Genomic DNA, 12,908 nt, shown 5'->3' on the forward strand with positions numbered 1-12,908 from the left:
TCCTCGACCCCCAATTGTGCGGGGTACTCGCCTCCCACACAACCTCTTAGCAACTTCGGCTCTTCCCAGCCCCAGCGTTCAGCCGGGAGTCAGCGCAGGGTCAGGGACTGAAGGAGAGGCAAGGGGTGTGGGCGGCTAATCGCAGAGAGGGAGGTGCAAAAGTTCTCGGGATACGAGACCAGGCATCCCTGACGCGCTGGAAGATCGCTCCGAGGGACGCGCTCGCGCTCCCACCCGCTACGCCAGGGCCCTGGGAGCGAGCAGGGCAGCCGCCCCGGAGTCTGAGCACCCGCCTTCCGGGGTCCCCAGAAGTCCCGGGGCTGCAAAGGGACGTCGCCCAGGGTTTTCATTTCTCTGTATTCCTGCGGGGGGTGCTGGAGACCATCATCAAACGAGCCCACCCGGCTCTCGCGCCCCTCCCCCACGCGTCCCCGCACGTCCTCCCGGTACAGACCCAGAATAAACACAGACGGCGAGGGCTTTTCGAACGCGCGCAGCGTGCTCTACGCTTTGCATTCGGTTACGTCCCCGTTTCCTCTCTCCTCTCCAATAGTGCTTGTTTCTTCTCTTCTGTTTCTCTTTCTCTCTCTTTTTTCAAGACCCGCGAGCTGCGCGGACTCCGCTCGCCGGCTGCGGCCCGCTTCCTGCTTTCTAATGTTCCATTGTGAGGAGCTTCCATTGTGACGTCGCGCCCCTTCGCTGGGCTTTGTCTGTCCATATATGGGCAGCTACGTCACGGAGCTTTCCCGGGGCTCAGATAAATAGGCTGGTGGAGTTCCCTGGCTGGGAGCTTTTGGGCAGCAGTGAGCTCGCTAGGAAGCAGCGGGGCTGGTGGTGGAGGTAGCAGCGGCGGCAGCGGCGGCGGCGGCGGCGGCAGTGGCGGCGGCGGCGGTGGCGGATCGGGGGGTGGGGGGGGCGCCGGCGCGCGTCTGTTTGTAAGATCAATACTGAGACCGCGTCCGACCCCCTCCGCCGAGACCCCCCACCCAGCCCCAGCCCACCCCCTGCACACGCCCCCCACCCAAAACCCAGCCTCCTACGGCACCAGCCCGGCACCCAAGAAGATTCCCCGCCTTTGCCCTATCTCCCACCCACCCCCCGAAAAGAGAAGATCCCCTCCTCTGGCCCACCCCTTCCCCTCTTCCCTCCCCCCTCCCCCCGAACTTTCCCTCTCGCATGCTTTTCCCCTGCACCACGGATCGCCTCTCGGATGCCGCTGGCCTGGAAGCTGCGTTAGGAGCGAGCGGCGGCGGCGGCGGTGGCGGCAGCTCGCGAGTGCTATGACCGGCAAACTCGCCGAGAAGCTGCCGGTGACCATGAGCAGTTTGCTAAACCAACTGCCTGACAATCTGTACCCCGAGGAGATCCCCAGCGCGCTCAACCTCTTCTCCGGCAGCAGCGATTCCGTAGCCCATTACAATCAGATGGCTACAGGTAAGGGCGGCGGGGAGGCGGCGAGGTGGTGAGGAAGGAAAGGGAGAGGAACAGGAGGGAATTAACTAGCGATGGATGGACGGATGGATGGATGGATGGATGGGTAGATGGATGGATGGATGGATGGATAAGATGGGGGCGCGCTGGGAATTTTCCGGGGGGCGAGTTTCTTTTCCCACCCACTCCCCCCGCCCTCCCCGATCGGGAAGGCTCGGTTGGCGACGCCACGGTAGAGGCTTCTGTTCTCCCGGGTGGGGGCAGCCGCCGACTGGAGGGAGGTAGGTGCGGGCGGCCGTGCTCCGGGGTTCTCCACTCAGGGGGCGCGATCGCCAGGCTGCGCGCAAGGCGTGGTGCCGTCGCCCCCTTTCCCGGGAGGAGCCGAGCGTCCCTTTCACCCGCGCTCTCCCCCTTACTCCCTCAGCCCCCCACCCGGGATGGAGCCGTGTGCGGCGTGGAGTCCCCGCGGTGGGAGAGGTACTGCGACGCTACCTTTCCGGGCGTTCAGCAAACCCGTGGGGGTGTGGGGACGGCGGGGAAAGGGAGGCGGTTCACCCCGAGCGGGGTCTGCCCCAGGGGGCGATCCCTGGGGGGAAGAGCTTGGGATGAGCGGCCACTCCGGGCGTGGAGACACGAGCCGGTTTTCCGCCGCCCTCCACCCTCGCTAGGGGCTGGGCTTTCTCCCTCCAGCAAGAGCCGAAGCTTCTTCAGGCCCGGAGGAGGCTGGGCCGGGGGTGGGGGAGGTGAGGTGGCGGGCGAGCTCCCCTTTTGGGCAGTACCCCTCTACGCACAGAGGACAAAGCGTCAGAGCTCCCGGGGTCATCGACCCGGGCGCAACGCGCAAGGAGGGCTTCGTCGGGGCAGGAAAGGCGCGGCGTCCGGGTGCGGACAGGGCTAAGGTGAAGAGGCCGAGTTGTGTGCACTAGAGAGCGAGAGCCCGGCGCGCTCCGGGTCTGAAACTACCTGTGGCTGCAGCTACCTGCCCGCCCTACCTCGGAAACAACAATGCTTCTCGCGCGCGCGCGCGCGCGCGCGTGTGTGGTACGTGAGTGTGTGTGTGCGCGGCGTGTGCGGTGTGTGTGCAGCAGCCACTCCACACCCCGATCCGTAGTATTTTGCTGTATCCAGGTTGCGCCCGGGAGCGCGGCACCGCCCGCTTTGCGCCGGGCGCAGCTTTCCTTTTACCCCATGCGCTGCGCACTCCACCCGGCCGCACCCTCCACACCTGGGCAAAGACCTGGGCGCCCGGGCCCTGGAGCCGGCTTGGCTTCACTCATCCCTCCCCTCTCTCCCCCGCTCTTCGCAGAGAATGTGATGGACATCGGTCTGACCAACGAGAAGCCCAACCCAGAACTCTCTTATTCCGGCTCCTTCCAGCCAGCCCCTGGCAACAAGACCGTGACCTACTTGGGAAAGTTCGCCTTCGACTCCCCTTCCAACTGGTGCCAGGACAACATCATTAGCCTCATGAGCGCTGGCATCTTGGGGGTGCCCCCGGCCTCAGGGGCACTCAGCACGCAGACCTCTACAGCCAGCATGGTGCAGCCACCGCAGGGCGACGTGGAGGCCATGTATCCGGCGCTGCCCCCCTATTCTAACTGCAGTGATCTCTACTCGGAGCCTGTGTCTTTCCACGACCCCCAGGGCAACCCCGGGCTCGCCTATTCCCCCCAGGATTATCAATCGGCCAAGCCGGCCTTGGACAGCAATCTCTTCCCCATGATTCCTGACTACAACATATACCACCATCCCAACGACATGGGCTCTATTCCGGAGCACAAGCCCTTCCAGGGCATGGACCCCATCCGAGTCAACCCACCCCCTATTACTCCCCTGGAGACGATCAAGGCATTCAAAGACAAGCAAATCCACCCAGGCTTCAGCAGCCTGCCCCAGCCGCCTCTCACGCTCAAGCCCATCCGGCCCCGCAAGTACCCCAACCGACCCAGCAAGACCCCGCTCCACGAGAGGCCTCACGCGTGCCCGGCGGAGGGCTGCGATCGCCGCTTCAGCCGCTCCGACGAGCTAACCCGGCACCTGCGCATCCACACTGGCCACAAGCCCTTCCAGTGCAGGATCTGCATGCGGAGCTTCAGCCGCAGCGACCACCTTACCACTCACATCCGCACGCATACGGGAGAGAAGCCCTTTGCCTGTGAGTTCTGCGGGCGCAAGTTTGCGCGCAGCGACGAGCGCAAGCGCCACGCCAAGATCCACCTCAAGCAAAAGGAGAAGAAGGCGGAGAAGGGGGGTGCGCCTTCCGCGTCCTCAGCGCCCCCAGTGTCCCTGGCCCCTGTGGTCACCACCTGTGCCTGAGGCTCGGGCCCCCGAATTTCCACTTTTCCCCTCCAGTGTCTCCCTGCTGCTACCTGAAAGCAGCGGGAAAGCTAGCCACGGAGGCGCAGGGGTGGCACCCTGGCCTCTCCATGGACGTAAGGTCCCTTGTCCCCCTTCGAAGTCCCCCGTTTCCACCTTTTCACACCGGCCAACAGTTGGGGGCCAGGGCAGGAGGCGCCTTGTCCCCCCACCCCTTTAGCCAAGGCGTGGGAGGTGGAAAGGTGGCGTCTAGCCCGCTTTGTTCAGTTCGGATCGTCTTGATCCAGGGGCCTCTGGGTCGCGCCAAGGACCTGCGGAGGACTGAAGGCGGGGCCTGACTAAGCCTCTTCTGACCTAAGCACCTCACGGGTCCCCCCAAGTCTCCTTCGGTTCTCCCTCGAGGGAAGATCCGAGACGGGGGAGAGGGTAAGCAGCGCTCCAAAGCGCAGAGCTTGCTGCCTGCCGCACGCACGCGCGCCTGCGTGCGGGGATGCGCGCGAGTGTGCGTGCTCGCGTGAGTGTATGCGTGTGTGTGTGTGTGTGTGTGTGTGCGCGCGCGCGCGCGCGCACGCCGGTGTGTCAGACTCTTGAGCTGAACTGGGCTGTGTCCACCCCAAACTCTTCCCTACATCGGGTCTCCAGGCCCCTGGGGACTGTCCCAGGCTGGGGGCTTGCACGTGGCCAGATGAGACGGGTCTTCCATCTGCTCGGAAATAGTGTTTCTCACAGAAATGCCTCGGATGCCACCGCCGCGGCGCCGCTACTGCCTCTTAAAATTCGGTCCCTCCCTCGGAACCTCACCTTTTCCGAGCACTTCCCTTTTAGGCCTCAGAGCAGTTTGATTTGGTGGGAGAAGCAGCTATCCCTGAACCTGTCATTTTAAAAATTATTTCCTCAGCCCCACTTTTAAAAATCTATGTTCTGAGTTTGCCCTCTGCCTTTCCCGCGCCCTTTCCCCCTCCTCCCCTCTAAGCCTTCTCCCATCTTGTTCAAAATCTTTTCCCCAGAAAGGCAGGCCTCAACCGGCCACCCCGTTCCACCACCTTTTTGTCCTGTCCCAATCACATACCCGTGTCTTCTACCCACTTTGGTGGGGAAGCAAGCTCTTTTTTTGACCTTAGTCACCAACAGATAGACTTCAAATCTATGTATGTGGTGTGTGTGTGCACGCACACATATATATGTACATATATGACATACACACGATACATATTCCTAGCAAAATACAATTTCTAAGGTACTTGGCTATCCAGTGCAGTGCACTGGAATAAAATGGTTTATTTTTTATGAAAAATTTAACTAATGATATTATATCTATATGTGTGTGTGCGAGTATATATGCATACATATATGTTGTGTATGTATATACACATACATATCCATGCATACACATCTCTGTCCAAGTTCTCCTCCTGAGACATGGGGATTTTTGCGCTCGCCCATGTTGATTAACGAGGTGTATCTTTTCCATGGCCCCCTCTCACCTTCTCCCCGCCCTACCTCACCTCCTCTCAGGCACCCCTGCCCCCAGCCCGTCTCCACCCAGGGGCGACTCCCGCAGAGCGGAGCGGTAGGGAAGGCTGCTCTCTGACACAGCTTCCAGCGCAGGCCTGACTGAATGTACTGTTCCCTGTCCGCATTAATTCTCCTGTGGCCAGTGAGCTGCCCAAAGAGGAGGAACAAAGGTCTGGAGTTTACAGAATGTCTGTTTTTAAAGTCACTTTATGCATTACTCGCCTTTTTTTTTTTAAGAAAAAAAAGCACTGTTTTGTTGTTTGTTTTTTTTTTGGTGGCAGATAAATAATACTAAAAGGAGTCTAGTGAAAGGGAAAAATCAAAGAGCAGAGGGTTGTGGACTTCCAGGCACTTGGACTTTTTGTAGGAGAGAGAAGAGGACAAAGTTTGCTAGGAGGGCTCATATTTTTTCAGCTGAGAGGTAAAATCTTTCTTTGCAGAGACAGTATTTTGCTGAATACTTTTTATAATGTGATGATTATTAAAAGCAAAAATTTTGGTCACTTCAAAGCTGGAAGGAGGAATCAGATATCCTTTAATATTTTCCCCTGCTCCTTCTAGCTTGTGCATGTCGCTGCATGACAACTTTGAGTTTCCCTTTGTTTTAATACAACTGTTCTCAGACATTTAAGCTAAACTAAGAGAAGAATAACTTTGTTGCCAAAACGTTGTGCTATCCAGATTTTTTTATATGTCTGCATGTTTTAGAAAAAACAACAAAAGAAAATGCACTCTAACTTATGTGAACTGAGAGAAAAAAATCAGGTTTTAAACAGGAAAACCTATGGGGAATGATATTTTTTGAAAGACTTTTGTATAAAGTTGAGTACTTAGAAAAAGACAAACCAGATGTAATATATTTTGTGGATGTTTTTATTTCTTGGATTTATAGTACCTTATACTAAGGTTAAAAAATATGCTTGATATTGTGAAAAGGTGAAATTCTTCACCAACATTTCATCTGCTCCTTCGTCACATTGTTATGCCAATATAATATAGTTAATGAAAACAGCATTTTTAAAAACCGAAATATTGAAATGGTGTAATGTTGTACCATTTGCACTGTGAGCAAATGCTAATACAGTAAATATATTGTGTTTGCTGACAATCAGCTGGCCTATAAATCTCCTTATTTTATTTCTTGTTTTCATAGCATAAAGTTTTGGTTTGGCCTGTTCTTTGTCTCATTTTGTTTTTGGCTGGTTGTTGGTTTGGTAGGTTCTTGCTCTGAAAACTGCGTGTGGAAGTGTGGGATTTGGTGTTACTGGGAGTTGGTGAGAACTCTGTGTGGCCCCGGTGGTGCCGCTGTCCAGTGTTCGCTGTGGCTCCGAGAGACGAGAACTCTCCTCCCCCCTCGTAGGGACTTTACACTGCTGGAGAGATTACATGAGTGGACTAGATGAACTCATGGGATTTGAGGCTAGTGGCTGGAACCTTCTAGAACCCTTCTCTGTGATTTCCAGTGGGCATTTCAGGGTAGAAATAAGGAGCTCTCCTGATGTATGACTACTCTCCGACGGTCACAGGGAGCACCAAAATGGGACCTCTGTGACGGGTGTCTTGCTAAAGCTTTGAAGCTTGAAAAACAGGTGGAGACTTGAGAGGGGTTCTTCAGGGTTGGCAAGATAACCAGGGAGATTGGAAGCTCTTTTGTGGTCAGGTAATTGGGGGAGATCAGGTTTACAGGTCTATAACTTCCATTCCACTTGGACAGGATTTTCCAGGCCTCAGTATTTATAGCTGCCTGGGAAAGGTGGTCCTGGCTGAAACCTGTGTTTATGAGCTACCCAGGGATATGATGCTTTGAGATAAGAAAGAGCATCCGGGTTTGGAGAACATACAGGGAATGCGTTTACTACATTAACCCCTCGTGTTTTACAACTTCTGTCTCTCATGAAAGTGATGCTTCCCCTCTGAGCTTTCTTCCCCAGAACCTTCCCTGTTCTTAGCTGAGTTTACTTGCCAGCCATAGAGCTTCCCCTGGAAGAATCTGTGCCTTCCGTGTCCTTCCTGTGTCCGCATTTCCATTCTACGCCCTCACCTGAGTTCCTGTAGCCTTTACCATCCTTCACCCCCGGAGGCTTGTCCCAGAGCATGCTTTGGACAAGCGAGCTCTGTCCCTCTCCCTTTGTCCCAGCCTCCCCTCTAAAACATTTCCCTGCTTCTCTCTCATGCATTTCCGGGTGTTATCTACCACAGCGAAGTTTCGGGGCTTGGTGTACAGTACTGAGCTATGTAAATGGAGCACCACACAGGACTGGGAGACAGTGTCTCAGTGCCCGAGCTACCGACCAGGCCAGCCATACAGCGACAGAAGTGTATATCCTTCCTGCTTGGAAACTGCTCTTGCTGCCCCAGTGCAGACCCATCACAGTGAAGAATGTGGGTGGCATTTCTGGTTGGCTGTAGTTACGAAGAAGCTGAGGGCAGACTTGGGTGGAGGAGGTGGGCTGTGGCTTTAGAAAAGAATGTTTTTGAAGTAAGAGATCAATAAAGAGAATGCAGTATGGAATCTAAAAGTTTCTCACCCACGCAATTCCAGGTCCCTGGCTGCCATCTTGAATTCCCTTCTCTCACCTCACAAAACTTGAAAAATTCCAAACTACAACTCTATGTACAGCCGCAAGGAAGCAACCATTTTTTTAAACAAAAGGAATCCAAGGTGGCCAAAAAGTCCCGATGATTGAGCGTATATACTCCATCTCTTTGCTAAACTAGATGGTTCCCTCCAGATTAGTATGTGCTTTTCAAGTGACTATTTTCAGAGGAAGATAGCGTCACTGGGTGTCTTCTGAGTTAGCATCCAGCCCCACCTGCACCTTCTCCAGTCAGACTAGGCCTTCGGAGGTGCACTTTCGTCAACAGCATGCTGTGCCGCGTGATTAATAAACTCATTTCCCATTGGTGCCTATTACTCAACCCAACCCGGTTCAACCACTGGGTCCCTTGGCAACATGGCGGCCCGCCTAGCTGGCACCAGCCCTGTGTGGTGCAATCTCTGATTCACACTTTGTAGCTAGATAAGGCTGTCTCTGATGGCATCACACCAGCAACCCAACCTGCCCAGGTTTGTAAATAGGAGGAGAGGAAACTCAACCCTGAAACTTAGGGATGAAGTGGGGAGACAGTGGGAGAAAGGCCTGGCTGGGGCGATCACGAGAAGGATGCTGTGGAGGCTTTGCAAAGAACAGGCTCAGGAGCACAAGCAGGCCTAAATACACAAAAGAGGAAGAGGCCTCACTCTCTCCAAGCAACTCCTAAGGCATCTGGGGATGGATGAAAGGATACCCCCCCAACACACACGCCTGGGGAGTGGCACCCTGAAGGCCATGATGGAAAACTGTACTTGGCGAACTGGGGTTAGGTGCAAATGAGGCGATCCTTTGAGAGAACTGAGGCAAGGACTGGCATATATTCCTATATGGTGGTGGTGGCAATAGTGAATGTGTTTAAGTGCGTGTCCATGATTCACAAGCATATAAAAAGGAAGAGCAAGGTGGATTCTGGTGAGTGGAGGCAGTGGCTTGTGGCCAGGCACTATGCTCCCCTTCTGCTAGTCCAGCATATGTCTGCTATAGGTAAGGGGGTTGCGAGTTGCCTTTTCCTGGCCTTGCTTGGCTCCCCTGGTGTCCTGGAATAATAAACCTAGGGAAATAGGAGGCCTCTGCATGTCCCAAAGACTAAAAATCATACTGGCCAAATCTTAACAACTAGGAGAAAATGACTTTCTAAAAGGTACTGTGGGGTTTTAAGAATAGATCGTAATCCTGAATTTGTTGCAAGTGGTTCTTTTTAGAAAACCACGTCTTTGTGCAGAAAGGAATGAGGTCCAGTGGAAGACGAAAGACCCCAGGGAATGTCAGAGCCCCTCGGCCACACCAGTCCCTGGGACAGCCCTAAGGACACACTCACTCCCCATCACCACCCACAGAGGCCAGGCACAGGCCCGGCCTTGCCAGCTTCTCCCAGCATCCCAGCTCTTGAAACTTCACTCTCTTTGCATCAAGTTCTTCTCTACCCTAGCTTCAATATTTCCAATGGCTGCTTATTTTCAATAACAGAGGTGTGATGAGGCTTTCCCTGACTTGCACTAAAGTCTTTGACACTCCCATGCCCAAGCAGAAAGGGACCAGGTTCAGATGCTTTTAGCCTGAGATCTTCATTCCCCAACCTCATCATGGCTGCCTGGTCTGGGACCTGGACTTGGGACGACCTTGCCACCAGCCCTGCTGGCCAGCAGGGGAACAGTGTTCCTCTGCCCCCCATCTCCCTGTGAAAATGCTGTTTCTTCCCTTCGGGCAAACACGCAGCTGGCTAGAAGAAAGGCTTCTGAGCAATGTTACTGAGAAGCAAATGCAAACAGAACGTGACCACAAAGCCGCAAACGTGGAGAATGAGAGAATACAAGGTTCTAGATGGTGGGGGCTACTCAACAAAAATGTTCTAACTTCTAGGTTGGACAAGAGTTTGGCCATCATATGGTTTCTTTAATGTCTCCAGGGAGCTCACTGCCCCCAGCACATTCTCTCATGGCTAAGACTCCCCATTATCCAACTCTATCATTGTCCTAACGGTGTCCGCAGGGCCCTGCTTTTTGTCCACGGATGTAATCACGGGCTGGCTTTCCCTGGGAGCCCTGCCCTGGGCCTTCAGCCATCTTTACCTTTCATGGAGGCATCACGACCCACTGGAAACAGACTGCTCTTCTCCGACCCAGCCGACAGTAGAGTTGGGTTCCTTCTTGGGTTACCCAGTGAGTTCCTACTTATGGTCTCAGTAATGCTTCTGCCTCCTGGCTCTCGGGAGGAAAAGAGAAGTCTGCCACCCCTGAGGCTAGGGACATCCCAGCCTTCCACAAGGGAAATTACCCTTGTCCATGGACTTGTGTTCCCTGGGGTGGCTTGCCCCAGGGAGTGGCTCCCACCCAGAACGCATCAGGTCTCTGTCTGTCTCCAGCAAAGGGAGAGAGATTAGCGACCAGAGAGAACTGGGCCCTAGGCCCTTTGTCTTCGTCTCAAAGACAGGATGCGAGGGCTCTGGCCCTTTGTACTCAGCATTTCACCTCTCCATGTTGTCCAGGTACCTTCCACTCCTCCTCGTTCCCTTCTCCTTGCTACTTAGGAAGTTCAGGCCATGGGAGCAGAAAAGTGGAAAACTTTCAGGGCCTGTGTGGCCCCAGGGTACTAAGGAGAGCCTTCTTTGGGCCACTTGTTACTCTGGTCTCTGTCCTGACATTGAGAGACAGTTTGATAACCCAGCAGCACCATGGCTGTTCCCCTGGCACCCTTAACCAGCTCTGAAATCATCACCTCCACCCTGGATCTGAATCTCAACTCTGCCACTTTCTTGCAGTGCAACTATCAACAAGTTTCTTAGTCTCTGCAAGCCTCCGAGTCCTCCTGTCTTATCATTGCTGTTGTAGGGTTCAAATGAGGTCATGGATATGGTGCCCGGTTCACTGCAGGTGCTCCATAAATGTGAATTATCTTCCTTGTCCCTTGTCCCTGTCGCCTTTCCCTAGCCTCCACACACAGATGTGAGAAAGAGGGCTCTGTCTCCCCCAGGGACCAGTACACTGATTCAGACACAGCCAGAGGCACTGAGTCCTCCCCTCCACTCCCAGCTCCGGCCATCCATCGCGCACCCGGATCCTGGGAAGAGGTCCTCCACACCACCTCCCCGTGTACCCCTCTCGGCCACAGCTGCTGTTATTGTTGGCGTTTCCTGGCCTGGTTCCCGACCCCTGCCCAGGTCCTTTTGTCTCTCCACTTAGATGGGTGGATGTAACACCTTCCTGATCCAGTATCATCTGCAAAGTTAATTAATGTGTCATTGGGCTGTTGCCTGCTTCCTGATCCTTATCAGGGATTTAAATAAAACGCAGCAGCCCCAGTTCTTGCCCATCCAACCCTCTCCCTGAATCTGAGGCTCATTATTAGTCATCGGTCCTTGACCTCAGCTTTCCGGCCAGTTCTGAGCTTCCAGCCTCAGGCCAGGTGGTGCTGCCCCTGCCCAACCCTCGTCTGGGAGCAGCAGAACCATCCAGGGCTTTAATGGAAGTGATGCTCTGGGAGAGATTCATGGATATGAGAGTCCTGACCTCATCCTACCCCTTGGGGTGGGTTCCCTTAGATTTGTAGAGTCACATGGCTTAAGAGGCCATTTAGCACTTCTTTTCAGGCAAAAGGAATCAGGCCTCCAGAGGTTCCATGACTCGTCCGAGATCACACACCCAGTAAGGGCAGAGCCAGGATTTCAGGTCCAGACTGGAGTGTCCCGTGGAAATATGCTGATTCCCTTATTTATTCAATAAACATTTGCTGAGGGTCTGCTATATGCAACATAGTCTCCTAGGCACTGAGGATATAGCAGTGAACAAAAAAATTCCTCTGTTCTCAAAACTTCTCTCCAGGGTAGAAACAAATTTTAAAAAAATATTATGTGAGTCTGCGATCTGTGTTATGGAGAAAATCACAGCAGAGGTAGACTGGGGAGGGTGGGGTGGTCATTACAGTTATGCGTAGGGTGGTCCAGGACAGCCTCACGGGGAAGGGGCCTTTGCGCACAGACACAGGAAGCGATGGGGAGGGCCCTGTGGACATCTGGCCAAGAGCGCTCCTGGCAGAGGGGACGGCGAGCGTTGAGGTCCTAGTGACGGTGTTCTTGAATTGTTCAAGGAGTCACATGGAGCCAGAGTGGCTGGAAAGAGGTGAGCAAGGGGGTCAGCCACAGGAACAGGTCAGAGGCACATGGGACCAGATCCTGAAGGAGGCAGACCAACCCAAAAGTCTGACAGGAGAGGTCCCTGACCCCTGGGGAGAGCCATGGCCTGGGTCGGGGCTGCCAGGCCCTAAGCAGGTGCCCTCTCCCTCTGCCCAGGCTGCGTCTCCTGTGAGCCTTCAAAGCGCTGCCCCCCGCCTCTGCTTGACTTCCTCATTCGCCTGATGCAGTCTCCTTTACTATTCTTCCACGGCCCCTCAGAGACCCCCAATGGTTCCTAGACTCCAGCCTGGCCGAGGAGAGACACAACTGCCTCCTTCGAGAACCACAGCCTGAGAACCCTTTCTCTTCCTGTTGACATTTGCCTGGGTGCCAAGTTCCTTAATAAGATGGATGACTCTTCCTGCTGCCCAGCCTCAGAGTGGGAATCTCCCTTGGCCTCATCTCTCAGAGACCGCTCCCGCACAGCCAGCTCCCTCCAGTCTGGGGCTGGGTTGGCCATGTTTCCTGCCTCGGCAAAGGGCTGGTGGATGGCCAGGTTCCTCCAATGTGGTCATATTCTCACCTCCCCCTGCCAGGCCTGGAACATGCAGGATGGGATATTCCTAAAACCCATGTCATGGGTCCACGGCACTCCTGGCCAGAAGCTTCAATTCCCTGGACAGTTGCAAATCTTAGTGTTGTGGCATTATTTCTACAGACTTATCTAAGCAGTTTCATTCTGGGGAAGAAAAGTTTCTTCCTCCCCGCGCCCCGCCTTTTTTGGTCTTTCACTTCATGTCTTTTCAGAAGCACCCACCACATGTCTGCCTTTCCCTGGCAACTTGGCGTCCTCCAGAGCTGCTTCACATCTCATTCATTCATCCACTGATTTAGCAAAACTGTATGTATCACAGCAGCGCCCACCCCGTGAGGTGGGACAGGCA

The 12,908-nt window shown here is 54.4% G+C and overlaps 1 protein-coding gene across 3 annotated transcripts; it reads left to right on the forward strand.

The window, feature by feature from the left end:
• Positions 1 to 778: 778 nt before the first annotated feature.
• On the forward strand, positions 779 to 5,005 carry EGR3 (early growth response 3). Of its 3 annotated transcripts, XM_037028882.1 has the most exons (3): positions 1,354 to 1,434; positions 1,856 to 1,908; positions 2,738 to 5,005. In XM_037028882.1, exons 2-3 carry the CDS (start codon positions 1,869 to 1,871, stop codon positions 3,745 to 3,747), a joined length of 1,050 nt encoding a protein of 349 aa, XP_036884777.1. In that variant the 5' UTR covers positions 1,354 to 1,434; positions 1,856 to 1,868; the 3' UTR covers positions 3,748 to 5,005. The 3 variants fall into 3 exon arrangements, with proteins under 3 accessions (XP_036884776.1, XP_036884777.1, XP_036884778.1); XM_037028881.1 differs by lacking the exon at positions 1,856 to 1,908 and having other exon boundaries at positions 779 to 1,434; XM_037028883.1 differs by lacking the exons at positions 1,354 to 1,434; positions 1,856 to 1,908 and adding an exon at positions 2,070 to 2,472.
• The last annotated feature ends 7,903 nt before the right edge of the window (positions 5,006 to 12,908 follow it).

The sequence above is a fragment of the Sturnira hondurensis genome, unplaced genomic scaffold (genome assembly GCF_014824575.4).
Source record: "Sturnira hondurensis isolate 20B ecotype Veracruz unplaced genomic scaffold, ASM1482457v3 Scaffold0020119, whole genome shotgun sequence".
Taxonomy (NCBI): Eukaryota; Metazoa; Chordata; class Mammalia; order Chiroptera; family Phyllostomidae; genus Sturnira; species Sturnira hondurensis.